This window comes from Oryctolagus cuniculus, chromosome 10, assembly GCF_051225735.1.
Source record: "Oryctolagus cuniculus isolate XC-2025 breed Fujian yellow rabbit chromosome 10, ASM5122573v1, whole genome shotgun sequence".
Classification (NCBI taxonomy): Eukaryota; Metazoa; Chordata; class Mammalia; order Lagomorpha; family Leporidae; genus Oryctolagus; species Oryctolagus cuniculus.
The window spans coordinates 15,281,223-15,307,372 of record NC_142876.1 but is presented as its reverse complement, the minus strand read 5'-3'; the positions used below and the strand labels follow the sequence as shown (position 1 = coordinate 15,307,372).

Genomic DNA, 26,150 nt, shown 5'->3' with positions numbered 1-26,150 from the left:
TCCCATCTCCCCAAAGAATTAGGTGTTATTAACTTCATTTTAAAGATAAGAAAATATGAGAGCCATCTGCCTCAAGCTTAAGAGATGAAATTAGAAGTTATCTATGACTTAATATTTAATTTCATCCTTAGGAAGGGATGTACACGGAGAGCCAGAGGAAAAAGTGAGCTGGATACCCCTGAGTCAGCTCCAGTACAGTGACTGGGCAGCATGCACAAACTTGAGGACCTGGTGGCATGGCCATGATCAGTGAGGTGTGTAGTTCCCAACACATGGAAGGGGAGAACAGATCTGTCAGATGACTGCAAACAACACACTGTATTTTGCCACAGTGGCTATCTCTAGTCTGACAAACACCATAAATGCCTCAATTTTGGAACACAAGGCTGTTGGAAGACAGCGGCTGTGTTCCTCTCACTATATTTCTCCTCATGGAAAGCAATGATCATCTATATCTGAAACCTTGAACGTTTTCTGCTCATGCTGAAAGGTCACACGTTACCTATCTGTGAGATGATAGAATTCTTGGGAATGAAACTTCCTCACATCTGGGTTGATACCTCCATCCTTCATTGTAGAGATGCTGATGTTAAAATCATTCCAACACCTGGGAGCCAGGACATAGAAAGTTTGTGTCCTCCACCCAGACTAATTGCCCCAACAGCCTATAATTGCCTCCATCTCAGAGAAACTTGCCTCCTCAGCATGAAGCCTGCTGTTAGTGGCAGGGAGTGGGGCGAAGCAGATGGACACAAGGCATTTTCAGAGGACAAAGCCCAGAAACCTCTTTCTGATGGCACATTTTTCTTATTATTCACTAGTAGCACCCTATAACCGAAAACCCATTTGGAAAGCCTTACACTGACTTGGCAATTTATTTCCTCCTTGGCAAGTACTGCTAATATCTTCTATCTGCTGTATAATTTTATTGATTTATTTGCGAGGCAGAGAGACACAGAGATGTCAGCAGGGATGGGAGGTGAAGCGGTTTGAGATTCCAGGCTACTGTTTCGAACGTTCTCAACTTTGTTCACAACAATATGAATGTTCAGGTCGTTCCAAATGTTCACAGCAGCCAGGACTGAGCCAGGAATGCAATCTAGGTCTGTCACGTGGGTGGCAGGGACCCATGTACTTGAGCCATCACCGATCTTTCCAGGGTATAGGTTAGCATGACCCTGGAATCAGGAGTGCAGCCCAGATACAAACCCAGACACTCTGATAATGGATTCAAGTGTCTTACCCGCTATGTCAGATGCCTACCCGTGTTCTGTAGACTTTTTGTTTATTACTCAAATCATGTACATGTTTGACTTACTGGGTTTTAAATTTCTGTTTAATCTCTCATATTTCTTTGGTCTACCTGATTCCCAACTCTGTGTCAATAAATCTATTGAGTTTTTTTTTTGTTTGTTTGTTTAAAGAACTGCATTTCTTTTTTTTTTTTTTCCTCCTTTCCTAACTCACCAGTAGCTTTGATGTGGAAGCTGCTCAGTGTTTGCAGGCGTCCTTGTGAGCTTCCCGACAGGCAGGCAGGAAGGCAGAAGGGTCCTGCTTCTCCTATGCCGCCTCCTCCCACGCATAATCCATGGAGACCCCTCCACTTCCTCAGCCTCCTCCATGGCTGCCCAGTGAAATCTTTCTGTGAACTGGGAGCAACAGGTGAACACTGGTTTGCACATCAAGTCCTGAAGTAGCAAGAACTTGAAAAAGTAGGCTTTCGACTACTATCAAGAACACATTATTTTATGAGGGTTCTCGAAAAAGTTCACAGGAAACAGAAATGAAAAAACTTAGAAATTTGTGCACAGCAGTTTGTAATCCTTATTTTCCTTGAACTTTTTGAAGACTTCGCTATGCATGGATTTCAAATACGCCATCTTTGTTAATGTTATTTAGTTGTGAGTGTGCAAAACCGCAGATCCGCAAGGAGGTACGGAAGCGTGGGTGAAACCTCACGGCGGGCAGCTACGCTGAGGTCGTTAGCATTGTCCAAGGGAGTTAGCATGGTGCGTTGGCTTTGTGGTCAGTTTTTGGACTTTCCTTTCAGAAGGATAATAAATGTTGAAAAGAAAATGATAACAAATGTTGAGAAAATTGTTTTACTTATTTTCTTCCATTGAGCTATATTTAGGATCCCAGATTTATCTTTTACTTTTTTTTTTTTAAGCAATGGATGGTGGTACAATCTCATTTGATTTTGAGTCTGAACTTGACTTAATTTGTGACTACCAATTACTCTCATTCCTTTATATTTTTAAAATTTGTATTTATTTGAGAGGGAAGTGGGAGCGAGAGAGAGAGAGAGAGAGATCCCCATCTGCTGGTATCCTCCCCAAAAACCCAGAGCCAGGAATTCAATCCAAGTCTCCTACATGGATGGCAGGAACCCAATTATTTGAGGCATCATTGCTGCTTCCCAGGGTTTGCATTAGCAGAAAGCTGGGGTCAGGAGCTGTAGCAAAGCATTGAACCCAGGCAGTCTGAGATGGATGCAGCCATCTCATCTACTAGGCTAATGCTTGCTGCTCTTAATTTTTAATGTCAATTTTCTCATCTGTAAAATGAGAACACAATAGATAACAGACTGGGTTATTGTGAAATTTGGTAGAGGTAATACATATACAAGGACTCTGGGGACAAGGGTACAATAACAACTTATAAAGTGCAAAATGCCATAATTAGAATACATGTGGTCAGAGTGATAGTGTTCATAAATATTATTTAACATAACATTTAATATGAAAAATATACACTCCTCTTTTGAAATCTTAATCCTCCTCTCTCACTGTAGGTTTCACTGTCATCCATGTTTTTCTTGTTTATAAGATACCATGACACAAAGGTGGAAAGTGAAAACATGACATTAATTGTGTATGTGTGTGTGTGTGTGTGTGTACCTCTGGTAGGGTTGGGGTCAACTTTTCCTCTAATTAAAACAATCTTGGCTTTTCTCTCCATGCCTCCTCTAGAGGTGACTGGTGTTGAGGTCTGTAATGTTGCTACCGCTTTGACAGAGAGAGGAAGTCATGACAGTTAATGTTGATTGAACACTTCCTGGAGGTGGGAAGTGTTTTATGTCATTTAGTCCTCATTATAACCCTGAAGGGAGTTGCTTAATGTTCCCCCTGTGTCATAGATGAGGGGATTGAGGCAAAGTAAGATTTAGTGATTTGCCCAATGCCCTGACATCAGTAAATGACAGAGTTGTACCCAGCCAGTCTGCTGTCAGAATCAGTGCTCAGCACTGGCCAGTCCGTGTCAGTGCAGCGTCTGCTGCAAAACCTACGATGCTGAGAGGGTGATCTGTGAACACTGGTCCCAGGCCATCGGAAGGAATTCCGATTCTTGGGCCCCATCCTACACCTGCTGAATCCCAGTCTCTGGGGATGTGGGTCTGGGAATATGCAATATGATTGTACTGACTCTCCTGTCCCCCTGTCCACACACACACACACACACGTACACATACACACAGATGCACAAGCACACATACACACTTGTACACATACACACACGCACAAGCACACACACACTTGTACACATACACACACGCACAAGCACACATACACACTCGTACACATACACACACAAGCACACATACACACTCGTACACATACACACATGCACAAGCACACACACTTGTACACATACACACACGCACAAGCACACACACACTTGTACACATACACACACGCACAAGCACACACACTCATACACATACACACACGCACAAGCACACATACACACTTGTACACATACACACATGCACAAGCACACACACACTTGTACACATACACACACACACTCATACACATACACACACGCACAAGCACACACACACACTCGTACACATACACACACGCACAAGCACATGCACAAGCACACATACACACTCGTACACATACACACGCACAAGCACACACACTCGTACACATACACACACGCACAAGCACACACACTTGTACACATACACACATGCACAAGCACACACACACTCATACACATACACACACGCACAAGCACACACACACACTCGTACACATACACACACACAAGTACACACACACACTTGTACACATACACAGATGCACAAGCACACATACACACTCGTACACATACACACACACAAGCACACATACACACTCGTACACATACACACGCACAAGCACACATACACACTCGTACACATACACACACGCACAAGCACACACACTCGTACACATACACACACGCACAAGCACACACACACTCATACACATACACACATGCACAAGCACACACACACTTGTACACATACACAGATGCACAAGCACACATACACACTCGTACACATACACACACAAGCACACATACACACTCGTACACATACACACGCACAAGCACACACACACTTGTACACATACACACATGCACAAGCACACACACTCGTACACATACACACACGCACAAGCACACACACACTCGTACACATGCACACACACAAGCACACATACACACTTGTATACATACACACATGCACAATGATTCTAGTACACTGTGATGATGAAGAGCCAGTAGCACAAGCATTTTAATCTGAAGTGATTGCATTAAAAATCCTTTAGTTTATTAGGAATTTTTAAATCTCTGTGTTTCAAATTGTTAAAACAGCACGACTCTCTTGGAAACAATTTCCTTTCATTACAATCAGTGTCTCACCAAGTTGCTCCTACAGATAACTTACTGGTTTCTACTGCTAGTTATGTGCTCATATGTCCTCTTAAAAATTTTTTAAATTTGTTTTTATTTAATTGAAAGGCAGAGAGATAGAGACAGACACAGAGATCTTCCATCTGCTTATTCACCCTGGGTTTTTTTTTTTTCAAATTTATTTATTTATTTGAAAAACAGAGTTGCAAGGAGGCAGAGGCAGAGACACACAGAGAGAAAGGTCTTCCAACTGCTGGTTTACTCCCCAAATGGCTGGAAAGACTGGAGCTGAGCTGATCCAAAGCCAGAAGCGTGGAGCTTCTTCCTGGTCTCCCACAAGGGTGCAGGGGCCCAAGGATTTGTATCATTTTCCACTGCTTTCCCAGGCACATTAGCAGGGAGCAGCATTGGAAGTGGAGCAGCCAGGACTAGAACTGGTGCCCATATGGGATGTTGGCGCTTCAGGCCAGGGCTTTAACCCGCTGTGCCTCAGCGCTGGCCCCAGGAATATTTCCTATACTCCACACAGGGTGGTGTGCATGTGATTTCAGATTAAACACAGGAGTATGAGGCTTAACCCAAGAGTGTAGTGTGTTTGTCAAGAGTGCTACCTGGGTTTAAATCTGGTTCTACCCTTCTCTAACCTGGTGACCTGGGGTAGCTGACTCAGCAACTCTGCATTGCATGTTTTTCCTTTTCATTTATAAAACATAATAAAAATAGATTGTGCCTGAACTGGTGATTGCAAGGCATGTGTAGAAGATCTTACTCCTGTCACTTTAAGGCATGTGCGCGCAAGCACTGCAGGCGGGGTTTCACCTGCTGGGATTTGGACTTAGTGCTCCACATTCGTCCTGCAGAAAGGAGCTTCCCTTCATCTTTTCTTGGTTGCAATCATCATGCAACAAGGCCAGGATCACGGCCAACAACTGAGTCAGCGCCTCGGTGAGGAGGAAAGGGGAGGAAGAGCAGAGGGCCAGGCCAGTTCCCACCCGCGTGGCTCTGCCCCGGGCTGAAGCTCTGCAGGGTGCGCCTGCTCGGGTCCCAGGCGGGGCTCACCTGGGGGAAAGGGCGGGGCGCGCTGCGCGGAGGCTTCGTCCCAGCCAGGTCGCTGGGGTGCCAGGCGGCCGCTTCTGTCGGGAAGCGAAGTCCCCCCAGCGCGCTTCATCTGGAGAGGCCCCGGGGTGTCTAAAAAACGTGACTTTTGAATCATAAGAAGGATGGCCATCGCAGAACATTTGGAAATCATACAAATAAATTGAAAATTGTCTTTAATTAGCCAGAAATAGTTATTGTTAAAACTATTTTGTGTATTTTTTAAGTCTTCTAAATGTGAACTTTGCTAATATAAAATTAAGAACCCTCGGACACATTACAGCAAGAACCAAAAGCTCCTAAATCTTTTTTTTTTTTAAACTTTTATTTAATGTATATAATTTTCCAAAGTACGACTTATGGATTACAATGGCTTCCCCCCCATACCGTCCCTCCCACCCACAACCCTCCCCTTTCCCACTCCCTCTCCCCTTCCATTCACATCAAGATTCATTTTCGATTATCTTAATATACAGAAGATCAGCTTAGTATACATTAAGTATGGATTTCAACAGTTTGCTCCCACACAGAAACATAAAGTGAAAAATAATAGATGATTTTTTTTAAATGATGATGAAATCAGAGCAGACCTATTGTCATGTTTAATCCCAGTGAGAGTCAAGTTGGGAATTGATAATTTCTTTTTTTTTTTTTTTACAGAAGATCAGTTTAGTATGCATTAAGTAAAGATTTCAACAGTTTGCACCCCCATAGAAACACAAAGTGAAATATATTTTTGAGTACTCGTTATAGCATTAAATCTCAATGCACAGCACATTAAGGATAGAGATCCTACATGAGGAGTAAGTGCACAGTGACTCCTGTTGTTGACTTTACCAATTGACACTCCTGTCTATGGCATCAGTAATCTCCCTATGCTCCAGTCATGAGTTTCCAAGGCTATGGAAGCCCTCTGAGTTCTCCGACTCTTATCTTGTTTAGACAAGGTCATAGTCAAAGTGGAGGTTCTCTCCTCCCTTCAGAGAAAGGTACCTCCTTCTTTGATGACCTGTTCTTTCCACTGGGATCTCACTCGCAGAGATCTTTTGCCAGAGTGTCTTGGCTTTCCATGCCTGAAATACTCTCATGAGCTCTTCAGCCAGCTCCGAATGCCTTTAGGGCTGATTCTGAGGCCAGAGTGCTATTTAGGACATCTGCCATTCTATGAGTCTGCTGAGTATCTCACTTCCCATGTTGGATCACTCTCCCCTTTATTTACTCCATCAGTTAGCGTTAGCAGGTACTAGACTTGTCTATGTGCTCCCTTTGACTCCCAGTCCCTTCACCATGACCAACTGTGAACTGAAACTGATCACCTGGAACAGTGAGATGGCATTGGTACATGCCACCTCGATGGGATTGAATTGGAATCCCCTGGTATGCTTCCAACTCCACCACTTGGGGCAAGTCAGCCTGAAGCTCCTAAATCTTATTCTCCAGAAGTTACAATGTATTTTGTTTTAAATAAATTGGGATTTACCCAAATACCTTGTACCTTACTTTTAAACCTTATCTCATGAACATTACTCAAAAATCATATGCTTAATTATTTCCTTATTGGTGAGTATTCGCTGGTTCCCAGTTTTTCTGTTATACGTAATATGAATCAACCATGGATATTTCTAACCTTAACCATTGACCTTGTCTGTAGTTGTTTCCTGTAAATATTTTCCTGAAAGAATGGATCTTTATTAAAATTTGTGTTAAAATTTGTGCTTCTACTGGATATTTTGGAGAGATTGAGTTTTGATTATAGTGTTTGTTCCTTTCGTCCTATGAGAATTACATAGAAGAGTATAGAATCTTCTAAATGCACACATACTTAACCGAATGTGAAGCAACTGAATCACGTAGCTCTATTACCTAATGAGTGAAACTCCAGTCTGAGCTAATTAATATTAATTGTTTCTATTTTCTTGGTTATGTCATGTTTAAATGCAATCTATACTATTAATTTTCAAGGATATTTAAGCTCATAATTGATAAAGGCAGAATTTCTTTTTAATTAGCTTTAAAATGGTGGTTTTATTTATTTGAGAGACGCAGAGGGACTGACACACAGAGATTTCCCATCTGCTCCAAGTGCTCGGGAGCCAGGCAAACAGTCCAGGTCTCCCCCGCGAACAGCAGGGACCCGGCTACTGAGGCGTCGCCGGCTGCCTCCCAGGGTGTGCATTAGCAGGAAGCTGGACTTGGGAATGGAGCTGGGACTCACTCCCGATGCTCTCATCTGGGATGCAGGCCTTCCAGGGGGCATCTTAACTGCTGTGCCACAGTGTACCCCAGGGCTTTGCTCTTTGACCTTCACACCTACAAGGAGCACAAGGAAAACTTGTCCCCCCTGCCTGTACTACCGAAGATTCTGAAACCTCAAGAAGTTGTTTCCCACCCAATGATTCATATCAAACAGGTGACGCAGTGGCTCAGCATTAGTTCTCTTTCTCACATCATGACCTCACTCTTCTGTACACCCATCAGTAAAACCTCAGTGGTTTTCTGCTCAGATATACGTTACAAATAGCATTCAACGTTTTTACAGGCAAACTGTGCTGCTTCTGCTATGTGGTTCTCTAAGGTTTAATTCTGGGTTCTTGCTCTCCTTAATTTTATTATTTTTTAACCATTAAAAAAACTATTTTTCTTAAGAAGTTTTCTTAAGAAGAAATTGCACATTGCTTTTCATAACTGGTTGTCATTTACCGTAACTTTTCTTCAAGACAAACAGAAGCTGATAAGACAAAATGCATGAAACTATTGGATTCTCACATTGGAGTAGTTAAAAAATTGTAAATCTGGAGTTTTGTAAACATCCTTTTTCTATGGAATTGAGAAGCTTCAAGGTAAATTCTCCTTGTACTTCTGGAGTCAGTTTTTCTACCTGTGAAAGAGAGACAGTAGTTTTCAGTACCAGGTGGGGGCCTTTGCTGTACCTTCCCGTGAAAGGCTGGGTGTGCAGGACTCACATTATTTATTCCTCTGTGGGAGAGCTAGCCTGTGAAGCTCATTTATCAGGGAGGGCAACACTTGAAGATGTGTAGGCGTCTGGGGAGAATGCTTGGGAATTGGTGACTGAAACTTGTCTTTGGGGTGGGGGAGAAAAGAGAGAGAGAGAGAGAGAGAGAGAGAGAGAGAGAGAGAGAGAGAGAGAGAGGAGATTCTAAGCATGCTGTAACAAAGCTCCCTTGAGTTGCTCCCGGGAGTGGCTGGGTGTGTCAAGTCATCCCTCTGCCAGAATGCTGAGTAACCAAGTTATTATGTTTGCAATGTTTCAACCTAAAAGGAAGAAAAAGCACCAACAAAACCGTCTCCTAGGTTATTAAATATTTGGGCCAAGATTACTTTTGTTGAACTACAGGGAATTATTGTTTGATAATATTGTATAATGGGTGAATGAGTAATTCATTTTTTTAAAGATTTATTTATTTATTTAAAAGTCAGAGTTAAACACAGAAAGAAGGAGAGGCAGAGAGAGAGAGAGAGAGAGAGAGAGAGAGGTCTTCCATCCACTGGTTCACTCCCTAGATGGCTGCAATGGCTGGAGCTGTGCCAATCCGAAGCCAGGAATCAGGAGCTTCTGAAACACTAAAGAAACACTAAAGAAACACTCTTACAAATGTAAAGTGTTTGTATGGAACAGACATTGTGATCTCAAGTATCAAAAGAGAACTGGAAGAAAAGTGATATTTAAGGAAATGATTTCAATTTTACAGGTGAATTTGTTATTGTTTGAATCTACAATGTTTTATACAATCTGTCTCGTTATCAGGCTGGGTTATTTCCCATTCATTCATTCATTCTGCACTCACTATGTCCCAGGTACCCACTGTGTGCCAAATACTTTTTAAAATTCTATTTATACAACAGTAAAAAAAGTATAATAAAAACCCTTCTTAGACTTTAGCTTGAGGATGCCATTGATGGTTAACATAATAAGTGAATTGTATCATACAAGGAAATTCAAAATATGCACTTCATAATATGCACTTTCCACGAATATTTTGAAGGCTCCTTGTACATGGGCATTGTATTGAAACCTGCTGAGTCTGGTTTTATATCTGTTTCCTTCCTGTAGGCTCGAATTCCATCAAGAGGAGGGATGATTCAAAGAGCTCATGAGGCCACATGGCAAGAGACTGAAGACTGAACTGATCACAGCAACACACAGCTATTTTGATATTGCTGCTCTCCGGGTTGTTTATGAGCAGAACCTTTTCCTTATAGGTCTTGAGCCTGTAAGTTCACGTATTAAAGTTACAAACAACACTGGTCTTCCAGGCTATTTCCTTCAGGATGTGCATTTTTTTACATGGTAATGGTTACTGTAGAATCGCTGGCTCACTGACGTTTAAAGCCAAATGGTAGTCTCATTCAGACCCATAGTTAGGTCTTAGTCTTCTTGGTATTCGTCCCAGGGTCCTGCTCAGAGACTGACACAATCAACAAACACTTCTGTAATACACTTATTCGGTCAACTACAGACTCCACTCAAAGTGTCCAATTGATTGAATAGGTAGAGATGGAACCCACATGTTAAAAGTGGATTGGGGTCTTTGCTGTGGAGTAGTGGGTAAAGCCGCCACCTGCAGTGCTGGCATCTCATATGGACACTGGTTCAAGTCCCGGCTGCTCACTTCTGATCCAGCTTTCTGCTTGGCCTAGGAAAGCAGTAGAAGATGGCCCAAGTTCTTGGGGCCCTGCACCCTTGTGGGAGACCCGGAAGAAGCTCCTGGCTCCTGACTTTGGATTGGTGCAGCTCTGGCCGTTGAGGAAAATTGGGGAGTGAACTAGCGGATGGAAGACCTCTTTCTCTCTCTCTCTCCTTCTCTCTGTGTGTAACTCTGACTTTCAAATAAATAAATAAATCTTAAAAATGGATCAAATTTTTAAAAAATATTTATTTAAATTTATTTTCATCTACTTGAAAGGCAGAGTGACAGATAGAGACAGACTGACAGAGACATTTCCATCTTTTTGTTCACTCCCCAAATGCTCGCAACAGCCAATGTTGGGCCAGGCTGCAGTCAGCAGAACGCTTTGTTGGCATACCTGTACAGGGTACCTTGCGCCATTGCAGCTCTGGATCTTTGTTACTTTTTCCCCAGACATGAATCAAATCCTGATGTGCAATGACACCACTTCCACGACTCTTCCCCGTCACCCCAGACTGAAAGGTTCACACTTGTCTCTGAATCCCTTTTGTTGTTTGTACTTCTCTTATCCCATGCCAGTTACTTTAATTCTTTTGTTTCGTATCTTCCTGCTGTACTATTTGGCGAGAGGAAGCCTGTCTTACATCTCTAATTGAATGGCACTTCCGTCAGAATCATGCAAAGATATCATGTTTGGGCTTCCCTGGGTGTCATTCAATTCTTGTCAATGGAAACGTTTGTACTTGGGTTGGGAAAACACTGAACAGGAGTGTGAGAGAACTCAAGGATCAAGAAGGAGAACAGACCGAATGCTATGATTTAAGAGCAAATGTCTTAAAATTATTGGATCATAGTAGCAAGCATGCAGCAGGTGTTCAGTAAATAATTGTGGTGAATCAGATGCCAATAGCGTGTGCCAATCCTTTGGCTACTATGATTATTCCCTGAGTCTGGATAAAGAACTTGCAAAGTCATAAGTGTTATCATTGGGAAGCACAAATGAAGTTCCAGTCACTTTGTATGTATGACACATATGATTTTATAAAGAAAGAATCCATGGCTAGAGAGATTAGGCACTTAGTTTAGGATTTCTCAAACAGTGAGTGGGAGTTAGTTTGCAAATCTGTGACTCTGACCCAAATTCTCAGTTCCCACAATATGGCTGCATCTTGCAATCTTTTTAAAGATTTATTTATTTATTTGAAAGGCAGAGTTACAGAGACATGTAGGAGAGAGACAGAGAGAGATATTCTATCTGCTGGTTCACTCCCAGAATAGCCATATAGGCCTGGGCTAGGCCAGGCTGAAACCAGGAGTCAGAAAATCCATCCTGATCGCCCATGTAGGTGGCAAGGGTCCAGAGATTTGGGCCATCTTCTGCTGCTTTCTCAGGTGCATTAGAAGGGAGCTGGATCTGCAGTAGACTGGCCAGGACTCCATCTGGTGCTCATATAGGATGCTGGTGCTGCAGGCAGAGACTTTACCCACTGATGCACAGCGTTGGCCCCTGGATCTTGCAATTTTAAAGAAGCATCTGCCCATGTCCCATTTCCTATGGCCTGCCTGCATTTGCTCTGTCAGTGCTTGAAATAGTATTTGCAGAGTTCAACTCACCTAGATGATGGCTTTGATCCTGGTTAATAAAATACCCAGGATGTGGGGGCAGGGCAAACTGTCAGCCTCAGTTTTGCACAAGGAGTTGCTCTCATTCATTCATTCAGCAGGCATTTATTGACAGTGTACTGTGTGAGTGTGTCAAGTCCATATCAAATGTTGGTGCTGCCACAATGAACAGGGCTTGGCCCTTACCTTTGAAATTCTTGCAGTCACATGGAGGAGACCATAAAATGAATTGATTATGATGAATCAGTGTGGTCAATGAACAATAGGGAATATTAGCTGTGCACAGTTCCAGGTACTTCCCTGAGAATGGATTCCGTAGGAAGGGACTGGGTCCCAGGGAACCAAGGAGATGTGGGAAGGAAGGCAAACTGGAGTTTGTCACGAGCAGGCCACCCTCTGAGATCTCAGAGCAAAGCTATGTAATCCTAATCATAGTTTGCTATTGGGAACTCCCTCTGCCACCTTGTCATTTTCTTCTATCAATTTGGTATTAAACGTTTTGCTAACAATACTATATATGTATTATAGTACTTCAAAAGCTTATGGAAAACTGGAATTGAAAAATACATTTATTGTAGTATACAGAAATCAGAGTCCCATGCCTAGGTTTTTATGATATGCCTTTTCCATTAGCTTTGTTAGCTTTGTCCTCACATGCATGGATTTCAAATTTGTTGGCACCAGAAAAACATCTTTTAATTCAATTTTCCACCTCTTGTGGTCAGCATGTTGCTTACTAACTAGCATAATGAGCTACCGTGGTTAACAAAGAAAGGCTGGAGATAATTTTCTGTGCCACCCGGGTGCTTGAGAAGTCTGTAGCATTCCCATCAGCACCTATTTCTTTTACTCTGTACATTTCACGTCCGGGTCCTGCGTGGGCTCCTAGGGATGCCTTTGTTTATCTATGAATTTAGCCACAGGCAGACTCCCCCGACAGCCCCTTCCTGCCCGAGCTTGTCGGAGGCCTTTAGAAGCTGAGCAGACAGCAGCAGCTTCAGCCTGAGTCATTTCTTTCAATCGCGGACAGGCTGCCAAGAGGCGTGAGTAAGAGCAGAGTGCAGCGGCGGGCGGGGCGGAGGTGCAGGCTGGGCGTGGCCCAGGTGGGAGCGGCGGGCGCGGCTCAGGTGAGCTAGCAACCTCCTCGGGTCGCACACAGCGTCGCGTCCACCTCCAGGACTTGGAGCTCCTCGCCTGCTTTTTCTCTTTGCCGCACGTTTTCTGGGATAGCTGAGACTCCAGGTAAGCAGAGTGGGGCATCAGGGCTGGCGATGTCTCCTTTGAGGACAGTTCATAGAATAGTTAGGAGAGCTGCTGGGCGGTGGTGAACGCGGTGGACATAATGGTGCTTTTCAGAGGAAGGGCGTTGCCTCCCATCCCTCAACGGGGCTTCCAGCTGCCAGCCCTTCGGGTGCCAGGAATGCCATGTAGGGGGCTGAAATCGGTTAACCATGCAAAGTAAGAATGTGAAGACAAAACACGGCGGGGGAGTTTTGGTGGTGGAGGGAAACAGCTATTCCTGGAGCAGAAAGTTTTTCCCCCGGGCCCTCGCAGTCCTACCTGGGAACTCAGAATGAATTGTGCAGTTTTGGAAAGGGTGTAGTTTCTGATAGGGAGGGAGTGGAGAAGTCCTTGGGATTCCAGCTCACCTTCCGGGTTCATAGTTTGGGACTCAGGTGGTCTACCGGCTGCTCTTCCTTTTGGCTCTATAAGCATTAGGTCGTCTCCAGGTGGAGAGTGTCTGCCTTCCTCTTCCTCGGTTTCTACAGGAAACCAGTTACACAGTTTAGTAGTGTGTGCTTGGACTTTTCAGTTCGGCTGGCTCCCCACGCCTTCATCAACAGGCTCTCTTTTTTGAAAACAGCTTCACTCAAGTGCGCCAGCTGGGCTGTTCTCTGGACTTGCCAATGGATTCCCAGAGCTGGGGGATGTGAGACCTAGTTTTGCTCAGCCCTTGCATGTTGTGTGGGCGGATCAGAGGCGCACAGAGGTGGAGGGGACATGACTTTAATGAAGTAGAACCAGGTCTGCACACTTGCGTCTCCATTTCCATTCTTCACGTCCTTTCTGCCTCCAGTACAAGAGGTTTTCAGTGTAGCTGTGTCCCAAACAGGAGTCTCCATCAGTAAGTGCGGGTTTGATGGCTCCTTGATGGGTGGAGGGGTGGAAACCGGTCTGAGGACAAGATTCTCCATAGAAAATGAGTCAGCAGGTTTCTACCTTTGATTCCTGACACCCTGACTTGTATCACTTCAATCCCTCTGGGGTGGCTGCTTGGCTCTGGGGTTATGCCATCTCAGCGATCTGGGCTATTCTGGTGTGGCTGAGTCTGACTCCAGATTAGTGGAAGGCACCAGTGGGGTGAGTCAGTGTCAAAGTCAGGTTTCTAAAGAAAGGAGAGCTGCTGTGATGTTCAGAATGTCTGAGCAAAGCAGGTGCTCCTCTTTCATCAGAAATGAGAGCAGACCACCTTATTAATAACTGCATTGTACTTTTCCTGATAAAATTTTCACATATATATTCTCACTTAATCGCTTCATTTACTCTTCACAATATTCTTTTTATTTATTTGAAAGGTAGACACACACACACACACACACAGATGTGGAGAGAACTTTTATCTTCTGGTTCACTTCCCAAATGCCTGCAATGGCTGGGGCTCGGGCTGGGAGCTGAGAACTCAGTCCACGTATCCCACGGGGGTGGCAGGGACATAACGTGAGCTGTCACCTGCTGCCTCCTGGGGTCTGCATTAACGGGAAGCTGGAATCTGGAGCTGGGGCTGGGCATCAAAGCCAGGTTCTCTGATATGGAACGTGGGTGTCTTCAAGAGGCTGATTCCCTGCCTCCATCATGACATCCTTTCACACTGCAATGGCGGCAAAATATCTTATTTTCTTAACCTGCCACTGCCTTTTTTTCCTTATTGGGCTTGAGGATGGACAATAGAGGTTGTGTTTTAGGCATACTCCATTATAGGTATTATAATAGACAAGATTTCTCAAGGTACTGCCCAATATAGCAAATGCTTAAAAGGTGTTTTTCACCACATCTCTCCATCTGCAAAGTGAATCAGCCTAGGTTAAGTGATATCCTCTGACAAAGTGAAAATTAATTTTTAAGGACTGAAAAAGCTATGCAGTTAGCCAGCGGGGTGTGTGTGTGTGTGTGTGTGTACACACATGCAAGTACATGTGCTTGTGTATGGAAGAGTGTGGCAGATGGTCCATAACATAAATTGTTCAGATTGAGTATGTTTAAGCAAGTGAGGGACACCATCACTATGTCAGGACAACAGCTATAAACCAACACTGCTTCACACAAAGTAGACATATAGTCCCGCAAACCACTTGGCCCATATCTCACTCACATGGTGGAAAGTCGCAAAGTTTGAGGGTCATTAGCTTAAGTGCATCAACAACTTGGAAAATCTGTATACAGGGTCATGACAAGCTGGAGGTCTGGAGAAGTGAGGCTCCTCGCCCACACCTGCTCCTGCACCTCCATTCACTTAGGACTCTCACAGTCTCTGAGCTCTATCAGTTTTCTCTGGCCCCCATTTTTGCCCTGCTAAGTCCTAATTATCTTTTAGGACTCATCTTCAGTGTGGCTCGCTTAGATGTCATTGCCTGGAGGAGGCATCACTGGGATTTCTAGTATGGGTTAACTTTTACAAGCTCCCAAGGTAACTTGTGTATCCCGTTAAAGTGCTCATCATGCCTATCCTGCACCAGCTGACAGCTCCTTGGAGGAAGGAGCCATGTCATGTTCTCCCTGGATTTCTTAATGCCTTCCGCTGTGCCTGACACATGTGGTACTTACTCAACAAGTGCAACTTTATATGAAAACTTTGCAACTTCAGTGGCAGAAAGGGAAAAAGAGCTCCTTCAAGTAGGAAAATAGCAGGGAAAACATGTGGTATTGGATAAAATAATGTGTGGGATGTCTTGGTATCTTTAAAGGGGAAATTCAGGCCATGTAGGATATTGGAACTTGAGAGACTTCTGAGAGAACAAATGGCAGCAAAGACATGATTATCAAGACAGAAGGTGGTGGGTGCAGTGGGGAAACCAAGGCTGGGGTTGAGGAGAAGTGAATGAATTCCAGGTCTGGTTTTGCCACTCTCACTCCTTGCGTGGGTGGCCTGGGAGAATCACCCTGTCTGGTCTGCTTCACTTTCCTCATCTGTAAAATGAAGAGGTGTGCCAGACTAGATCCACCCCAAGATCTTATCTCATTTTCAACAGTTGTCTTTTTAGGACAGACTGCAGAAAGCAAGCCTATTTAAAGTGAATTCTTAAAACTGCATTTCTATTGCAAGCTAAACTTCCAAATCACTTTTCTGTGGTTAAAATAAAAAACTTCTAAGTGACTAAAAGATGTAGTGCTTTGTACATTGGACCCATAGATGAAATTGTCTTTGTTAAAGTCATTACAAAATTTTCACAAGAAATGAAATAAATTATCTCTGAAACAAGGTGAATAATGAAAAAGGATTGTAGTAGTTTTATCACTTTGAACTCAAGATATTAGACATGTAAATTTCCTGTACAGGAATTGCCAATCTCAACTGTACTTATAATTTTTATAGCATTTGCTCATGCAAAATAGGCTGTGTAGGAACTTGATACTTTTTCCTGGGTGTGTATTACTAACATTGCTGTGTGTGTTCCAGCTACAGAAATGTAGCACTTGGCAGTGGCCAAAGTAATTTCTTGAGCTATCTCAGACCAGGTCAGCTTTCCAATGTTTTTATTTCAGCTGAGGACTAATCCTGGAGCAGTTGGTCAGCTTTACCATGTAGCATGGACTGGGTACTAAGCTGGTGCTTGCCACGCTAGCATTCTCCATGTACAGACCACTTCTGATTCCCAGCCGACACCAAACAAGGCTGCTGCAGCTGGGACCTCATATAGGAGGAGATCTGTGGTCTCCCCCGTGGGAAGGAGAATTTTCTGAGAAAGGAGTCTGTCAGCAAAAGTACCGGAAGGCAGGCCTGCCTGGACCCATGCACCGAGGATGACTGTACCAGGGAAGGGGCTCCCTGAAGGGGAGGATCTGCTGCTGGTGGGAAAGTCTCCCCCTGCCAGGTGTTAGGAGTGCACTACTCTACATTCTCCAACAGGCACTTGGCTCTAAGCCTTGAATTGCATCACAGTGTTAATTGTATTGTGTAATGATGAGCTGTGCTGGAAACCACAATGATCTTGTATTCAGAGTCATTTGGGCTAAATGTATCTCAAAATGTTATAATGAGTGAATGAATAATGCTTTAGTTGAACAGAATGGTAAAATGAGCATTTCCTTACCCTCTGATCCATTTCCAGGACCCACTTCTAGGTGTTTGCAGGCAGACTCCCTTGGAAGCTGAACCCAAGGTCTCAAATACAGTTTTTCTACCCAAAGGAAATCACCAGAAGTATAGTTTGTTGTTGCCCAGGAAAAATGGTTCTGATTTCTCTTCTCAGAAGGTGGTATACACCTGCTAGGGAGAACTACTTGCGTTTGTGAAAGTGCAGTTTGTGTATTTCCAGTGTGATTAGACCTCAAGCTGTGGCAGTGTCAAGACACTTGCACTTGCTCATCACTTCATGTATATGTTGCGTTTCAGTTATTGATCAATACTTGTCAATATGACAAGTTGCTGGAGGGAGCCAGTCTGCTTACTCTGAAAATTTGTTACATGGATACCCCAGACCTCTTGTGAAGAGTTTTGTTTGAGTTTCCTGGTGGTGGGCATCCTGGTTGAAATGCACTGCAACCTTCCATTTCTGTCCCAGACACTGCAGGTCTCAGGATGCACCTGATGCTGGCCATGGTCATAACTTGCCTATGGTGTCATCCCTCAGGCCTTGTCCCTGCCCCAGGGGAAGATATAAAGGTTCTGGGCTGAGGGGATTAAGAAGCCCACCCTGATTTCAGGTTACCTTCGATAGATTTCTACTGGAAACCCTGACCTGCGTGATTCTGATGTACTTAACCAGGGACTTGAGGAAGTCAGTGGAGCTGGCCAGTAGCATGAATGGGGTCAACACAACGTTGTTTTCTTGCTAATGAACCTGTTTTTTCAGACACTGAGATATAAACTTTCTGAGTCCATCCTACATGTAAGCCAATGTACCATAAATGGGGGAATTCTGAAGAAATATTTGAGGATTAGAGGTCTGGTCTTCGGTCTTACACTCATGGCTTTGCATTTGGTAGTTCTGTCCAAGTATAAGGTTCAAGCTGAGATCTTATTGCTTCATCTGACTCTAGGACATCCGTGGGTCCTGGGTAAAGGGTTCCTTTTATCTTGAGTAGGGAAGCTTTCTCCCTGGCCCCAGGGTACTTTTCCTACCTGGATACTTTCAACATCGCCAACATCACTCTGCATGCATGCTTGATTGCTTTAGGGGGATTTCTTTGAGCCTTGATCAATCCAACAGTCAGAGGTACTATGAATCCATGTCCCTTAGAAACACATTGTCCGGATCAGGCAGAGCCTAGAAGTCCATGCTGCTTCCAGAAGGGGCTGTTCACTGACTGATTTCATCAAGGTGCCTTTGGACTTGATCAGCATCTTCTGTTTCATTAGAAAAGTGATCCTCAAATGTTTACAATCTGAAGTCTCCTTTAAATTCTTGAAAAATTGAGGATCCCAAAGAACTCTTTGGTAAAAAATGTGATTGATTGAATTTATCAGTATTTACCAAACTAGAAATTAAAGGAAAAATTTTGAAATGTTTACTTACTAATTTATTTAAAACAATCATTAAACCATTATATATATTTTAAAGACTTTTTATTTATTTATTTGACAGGTAGAATTACAGACAGTGAGAGAGAGAGAGAGAGAAAGGTCTTCCTTCCATTGGTTCACCTCCCAAATGGCCACTATGGCTGGCGCCGTGCTGATCCGAAGCCAGGAGCCAGGAACTTCCTCCTGGTCTCCCATGCAGGTGCAGGTGCCCAAGCACTTGGGCCATCCTCCATTGCCCTCCTGTACCACAGCAGAGAGCTGGACTAAAAGAGGAGCAACTGGGATTAGAATCCAGTGCCCATATGGGATGCTGGCACCAAAGGTAGAGGATTAGCCAAGTGAGCCACGGTGGATAATATGAATAATATCTTAATGGGAAAACCCATTTTTTTTTTTTTTGACAGGCAGAGTGGACAGTGAGAGAGAGAGAGAGACAGAGAGAAAGGTCTTCCTTTTGCGGTTGGTTCACCCTCCAATGGCCACCGCAGCTGGCGCGCTGATCCGAAGGCAGGAGCCAGGTACTTCTCCTGGTCTCCCATGGGGTGCAGGGCCCAGGCACTTGGGCCATCCTCCACTGCACTCCTGGGCCACCGCAGAGAGCTGGACTGAGAGAGGGGCAACCGGGACAGAATCTGGCGCCCCAACCGGGACTAGAACCCGGTGTGCCGGCGCCGCAGGCAGAGGATTAGCCTATTGAGCTGTGGCGCCGGTGGAAAACCCATTTTTTAAAGTGAAAAATGTAGGGAGATGAGTGATACTGTTTTCATTTTGGCAAGTCCCATTAATTTTTGCCTTAATAGAAGATATGTCATATAGTCTCTGGAAAACTCCCTTGAGTATCTATGAGAGATTAATGTGGAAAAAGGAAAATAATGTCTACATATTACTGTTAAAATAGTTTGACCTCACACACCTCTTGAAATCATTTTAGGGACTGCAGGGTCCCAGGGACAACACTGAATGAGAATTACAGACTTCTGAGACATACGCAGATGTTTGCTCTGCCAGGCTACCTGCTTTTTAGCTGAAGTTCTTCTCTCTTTTCTTTAATTCCATGTTCTCTGTTATGCTACACAAATGGCACCAGCAACTCTGCATCTGATTATTTGTCTTTGTGTTTTCCCGGAGAGATTGCCAACACATAGGAGAAGCTCAGTGACCTCTTACCACACTTTGCATAGTGTCTTACACATGGAAGGCATGGATTGGTAACACAAAGAGTAAAGGTGCTGGATAGTAAGTACTGCCAGTTTCTGGGCGTCCCACTGAGGCATTACTTACTGCACTTGTCTCCCAGGGCTGCTGAGACAAAGGACCACACTCACTTGATAGCCCCTGTTCCCCAGGTCAGAAGACTGGAAATCACTCCGGAAGTGTTAGTAGGGCTGCGTTCCACCAGGATGCTCCCGGGAGGACTATCTCATGCCTTTCCCTTTGTTTCTGGTGTTGCCAGCAGTCCTTGGCTTCCATCACTGACCCTGCCGTCTTCACATCATCTTCCCTCTGTGTGTCTGTCTCCGTGTCTTCTCTTGTTCTTAGGAAACCAATCATATTGGATTAGGGCCCTCCTCACTCCAGTTTGACATCATCTTAATGAATTACGTCTGCAAAGATCTCATTTCCAAATAAATTCAAATTCACAAGTACTAGGATTGCAACATCTTTTTGAGGAACATGATTAGACCCATAAACACTAACCCACAACATTTACTAAATTTTAAATTGTGTCACAGGAAACTTCTATGGTTTGGCTTTTTTTTTTTTTTTAAAGATTTATTTATTTATTTATTTGAAAGTCAGAATTACACAGAGAGAGGAGAGGCAGAGAGATAGAGAGGTCTTCCATCCGCTGGTTCATTCCCCAGATGGCCTCAACTGTTGGAGCTGTGCCGATCCGAAGCCAGAAGCCAGGAGCTTCTTCCGGGTTTCACATGAGGGTGCAGGGGCCCAGGGACTTCAGCCATCTTCTACTGCTTTCCCAGGCCATAGCAGAGAGCTGGATCAGAAGAGGAGCAGCTGGGACTAGAACTGGTGCCCATATGGGATGCCAGCACTTCAGGCCAGGGTGTTAACCCGCTGCACCACAGTGCCGGCCCCTGGTTTGACTGTTTTTATCTAAAAAAGAAATCCAACTTTGTGTGGTTTAATTCAAATTCTAATTGAAACGTGTAAGTAAAACCAACAGATTCTGATTAGTGCTGTCAATAGTTCTTATCTGACTGGTTGCTGACGAATGAGCATGACCACTGGGCACCAGACCATGGCCACTGTGGCTGAGCAGGCCTGAGTCTGGAATTCTGAGCAGAGCAGTACACACAGAGAACCTGCTATGTCTTAGGATGTTGGTCCAAATGTTTCTTCACAATTGGCTTTTTTAACTTACTGAGCTTCTTCCCCTCTTCCACCCAAGATCAGTACTTTGTTGAAAGAGAATTATTTTTAAAGTTAAATTGATTAATTTGAAAGGGAGAAAGAGTTAGAGATATAAGGACAAAGATAGATAGAAAAAGATAGGTAGAGAGAGAGGGAGAGAGAGAGAGAGAAAGAGAGAGAGAGAGAGAGAGAGAGAATCTTTTTCCACTGGTTCAGTCCTCAAATGCCTTCAGTAGCCTGAGCCAGGCCAAGCTGAAGCCAGGAGCCAGGAACTCATTTCAGGTACCCTCCATAGGTATCAGGTACCCAACTATTTGAGCCATCGTCTGCTGCTTCATGGGGTGCTGGAGTGAGAGTCGAGCTGGGATTTAAACCCAGCCATTCTGATATGGGATGTGGGCATTCTGAGCAGTGTCTTAACTGCTGTGCCAAAGCCCGCTCTTGAAATAGAATTCTTATTGTGTTGGAAGAATACAGTTAAGAACACTTTAAAAATGCTTTGGGAATTAACCTCTCCCTTTTCCTTGGTTCCAGGCCCACGATGGATGCTCTACGACTGGCAAATTCAGCTTTTGCCGTTGACCTGTTCAAACAACTGTGTGAAAAGGAGCCAGAGGGCAATGTCCTCTTTTCTCCAATCTGTCTCTCTACCTCTCTGTCACTTGCTCAAGTAGGTGCCAAAGGTGACACAGCAAATGAGATTGGACAGGTAAGACCCAAGCCTTGTTTCTATTAGAACCCATGGGCAGTGCCTAGGGAAAATGAATGGAGACTTTGTGGTCAGAAGGGCTCAGGATTGAGAGCTGTGCCATTTCTAAGATTCTCTTGATCTATTTTTAAACATGAAAGCTCCTTTGAGTGTCCTGTAACCCATGTTTAAGGTAGGCACCAGGGTGTGATGGAGAGCCTGGGGATCTGCTAAGTAATCACAGGCTGTCCTTTCACTGGTGGCCTACAGCAAGTCACATGCCGTTCTCCTACTGTATTATAATGATCTGTCGAGGTGGTGTTTATGAGATAGATGTTCCATTGCAAACACCTTGACCAGAAAGAGGATAAATCTACAGGTCTACCCTATTCTGTAACAGAAAAACAGTCTACTTACCATGGAATTTGCTTACAGGATCAGGCTTTGAGATGTAAGAGCAACTGTGTTCCTAGAATATATCCATGCTTATTTTAATAGAAATTACATTTTAGACATCTGCCTTCAAGTAGCATGGGTAAATGAGGAGATGAATTATGTTTACAAATGTTTTAGGATACTCATGAGTGTTCCATTTCAGAAGCATGGATTATGGTGCTGTTTTACACACACATATACATACACACACACAGCTATGCTTAGTTGTCTAGTTTGTTAGGCCTTCAAGTGAGATTATTTTCCTGATTGTTACATTTTAATTCCTCATGTAGTTTTAGATAGTAGGTGGATGTCCTTCTAATTCCATCCCATTATTAATCTTAGGTTGATTGTTTTAGGCTAGAAAGAATATTTGTTTGCATGAGCTCAAAAGCATTTAAAAAGGGAACATCTTATATTCATAAATCCTCCAAAACTTTGACCAACAAAATCTTATTTAGATCAGGATTAAGAACTTGTGTTTGAAATTGAGTAGAACTTGATGAAAAACCTTCTGTTTGAGGAAGAGGAACTACATTTTTGCATCTGTCCCGTGCACTCCCCAACCCCGCAATCCCTACCCCATCTCCCATTCCTCATTACTCATCTCTCAGTGGAGAAAGACCTGAAGGAGCTTCCTTGTAGTGGATCTGCTTTTCTTTGTAAAGGGTGGTTTCAGGACATGCAATTGAATCACACAGCAGTACCTGGGCACTTTGGTTTTCTGATCTCCTTTACCCCTCATTAGGCATGAGAGTTATACCCTGCCTCAGACTAGCCAAAAAGTGACCACACAATGTTGAGACTAGGTGCAATGTGCTGGGTTGGTGACGTTACCTGAAGTGTGGCTTTGGAGCATGGACACTGGGTTATGGAACAAAATTAACAATATTTAAGCCTTCCAAATGATAGCTTCTTAGTATTGAATGGTTTAGAATATTACCACAAGAATAAATGACATTTTAGATGTTTTACATATTTGCAGCCCTCATAACAACTCAGACAATTAGGTATTGTCCGTCCTTTTGACTGAGGGGAAAGTGGAACTCTGGAGAGCTGAACAAGATTGCATTTCTGGTAAATGAAGGATGGATTGAAAGATAACACTGTCTGCCCTAATTCACCCAGGGCAGCCCATCATTTATTATAGTTGCTCATCATAAATTATGCATCAGTTGTTGACATTTGTTAAAACATCTGAAAGGACTACATAGATGCTGGGTAAAGGCAGCTGTATGCTGGAATCTAATGCTGGCTTGATGATTGCTTGTTGGTATTAATCTCTCTTGTGGGCTCTAAATTGAGTAGAAATTATAACCCATCTTCATTTTGTTCCAAGTTTGGAAATCCTTCTGAGTGAGCATAGGAGGCATCACTTTGCAGAAGGGCAAATTTTCCCCCATGGTTCATCAGGAAGAGGAGCTTAATGCTATTCTTCTTCTTCTAAAAGATTTGTTTGTTTATTTGAAAGGCAGAGTTACAGAGAGGTGGAGGCAGAGAGAGAGAGAGAGAGAGAGAGAGAGAGAGGGGAGAGAAAGAGTCTTCTATCCACTGGTTCACTGCCCCAAATGGCAGCAATGGCTGGAGCTGAGCTGATCCGAAGCCAGGAGCCAGGAGCTTCCTCCAAGCCTCCCACGTGGGTACAGGGGTCCAAGGACTTGGGTCACCTTTTACTGCTTTCCCAGGCCACGGCAGAGAGCTGGATTGGAAGTAGAGCAGTTGGGATTTGAATCAGTGCCCATTTGGGATGTTGGCACTGCAGGTAGTGACTTTACCCGCCATGCCACAGCGCCGGCTCCAGTGCTATTATTTTTCAACTGGGGAAAATTTTGTTCTCCCTTGCATACCCTGGGGACATTTAGCAATATCTGGAGACATTTTTAGTTGTAATGACCAAGGAGAGGAGAGCAGCTGGCATCTAGTAGTCCAGGGATGGTGCTAAGCATACTGCAAAACCCAGGACAGCTTCTCCACAAAAGAGACTCACTAGCTTGAAATGTCACTAGTGCTGGGGTTGAGAAGCCTGGCTTTATGGAACAAGTGAGCAGGGGGCTACCCTGCCCAAAGAAGCTGACTATCATCATGTACCCAATACAGTTGGAAGGGGCAATACTCTTTGAGTAAAGTTTTTTTTTTTTCTTTCAACAGGTCCTTCATTTTGAAAATGTCAAAGATGTACCCTTTGGATTTCAAACAGTCACATCTGATGTCAACAAACTTAGTTCTTTTTACTCATTGAAACTGATCAAGAAGCTCTATGTGGACAAATCTCTGAACCCTTCTACGGTAAGCTGTTTAGAGAAATTAGCAAGATATAATTTTTTTAAACCAGGATTAGCATTTCACAATGTACAATGGTAGACCAATAGCTTTTCTCAGTGAAAGTGATTTCCAAGATGTTCACTGATGGTTTGGGACTCCTGAAAATAAATCAATCTTAGCAGAGAGGTTTAATATAGAAATCAACTGTAGTCACATCTTCTAGGTCAAAATATGTGAATCTTGTGGGATTCCCCTCTCCCTCTCCAACACTCACAATACTATCCCTCTCTGCTTTTTTTTTTTTTTTGAGATTGGAGAAAATTAACCCTCTAATAAATGTATTTGCATTTCCATAGTCAAGGGAGTTCAAGACAGCTTACAATTTAAATTTCTTTTTCCCCAAATAGCAGGACATATGGCCTGGGACAGTGTTTTAAACTCTGTACCTCATTTGTTTATATACGCACTGTTCTCTTGATGTTATTAAAAATCCAGTAATAGTAACTATGAATTAACTTTTCATCAGCCACAAACTGGTTTTGTTTGCTTTACTAGGCTTATCAGATGTTATCTATATGAGGCATCTCTTGTTATTTAGGTTCAGTCATTTCTTGAAGCAGTCTTATAAAGAATGCTAAGGCAACCTTACATTTGACCCAAGAGAACATCATAATATTTTTACAATCTGAATTAGAAATATATAGGCAACATTATAGACTATATGGAGGTTCTCCTACTTTAGTAATACAGAGTTGATTCAGTTCTCGCTTGGCTAAAAGACACCGGTTACTACATATTGTTGTGCTTATTCTTGTTGCTTGAAGACATGTATACACATTTTTTTTTTTGTTCCAAAAATCATCTGGGAAATCAAACAAAATTGAAATGTGAGTTTGGGCACAGAAAAATTTAAAAGCTCTCTAGATGATCCTTAAAGAGCTGCTCAATACATTCTTGTTGCAGGCAGTGAGGACAATGGAGGTCCTTCATCTCGCCAAGATCTTTAGATGTTCTTAGGGGGCACTGGTTCTCTAAGTCTATGCCAACAGTTGGTACCAAAGTTGGGCTGCAGTTAACTCAAGCTAAATTCATTGACTAAGATTGTAGCTGCTCTGAAAATATTTATGGAGCCTTGTGCTTAGAAGTGAAGTGACATGACATTTAATCAAGTTAAATTTAGTGTGGTTGAAATTCCATTTTACATTTGGAATTATTTCAATCAAATTAGGAGTAGCAAGGCTTTAGAAAATGAAGAAAAACTAATTTATTTTTTACTTATTTGAAAGGCTGAGAAAAGAGTTGGAGGGGAGGTTAGAGATCTTTTAACTGCTGGCTCATTCCCCAAATACCCACAATAGCTGGGCCTTGGCCAGGATCCTGGTTCTTAATCTAGGTTTCCCAAGTGGGTGGCAAGGATCCAAGTACTTGAGCCATCCCCTGCTGGCTCCCAGAGTACATATTAGCAGGAAGAGGGAATTGGAAGTGGAGCTGGGACTCACACCCAGGCACTCCAAGGGCGTGGGCATTCCAAGCAGCATCTTAACTGTAGATTGGAAGTAGGGCAACTGGAATATGACTGGGCGCCAACCTGGGA

At 43.4% G+C, this 26,150-nt stretch overlaps 1 protein-coding gene across 1 annotated transcript in view; it reads left to right on the top strand.

Annotated features, from left to right (window-relative positions):
• The first annotated feature begins 13,207 nt into the window (after window positions 1-13,207).
• SERPINB5 (serpin family B member 5) overlaps window positions 13,208-26,150 on the top strand; it is a 29,541-nt gene continuing 16,598 nt past the window's right edge. The window contains exons 1-3 of the mRNA XM_002713632.6: window positions 13,208-13,298; window positions 21,706-21,880; window positions 24,443-24,580. Coding sequence (XP_002713678.1) covers window positions 21,713-21,880; window positions 24,443-24,580 — 306 coding nt within the window. The 5' untranslated portion in view covers window positions 13,208-13,298; window positions 21,706-21,712. The remainder of the gene's footprint in view (window positions 13,299-21,705; window positions 21,881-24,442; window positions 24,581-26,150) is intronic.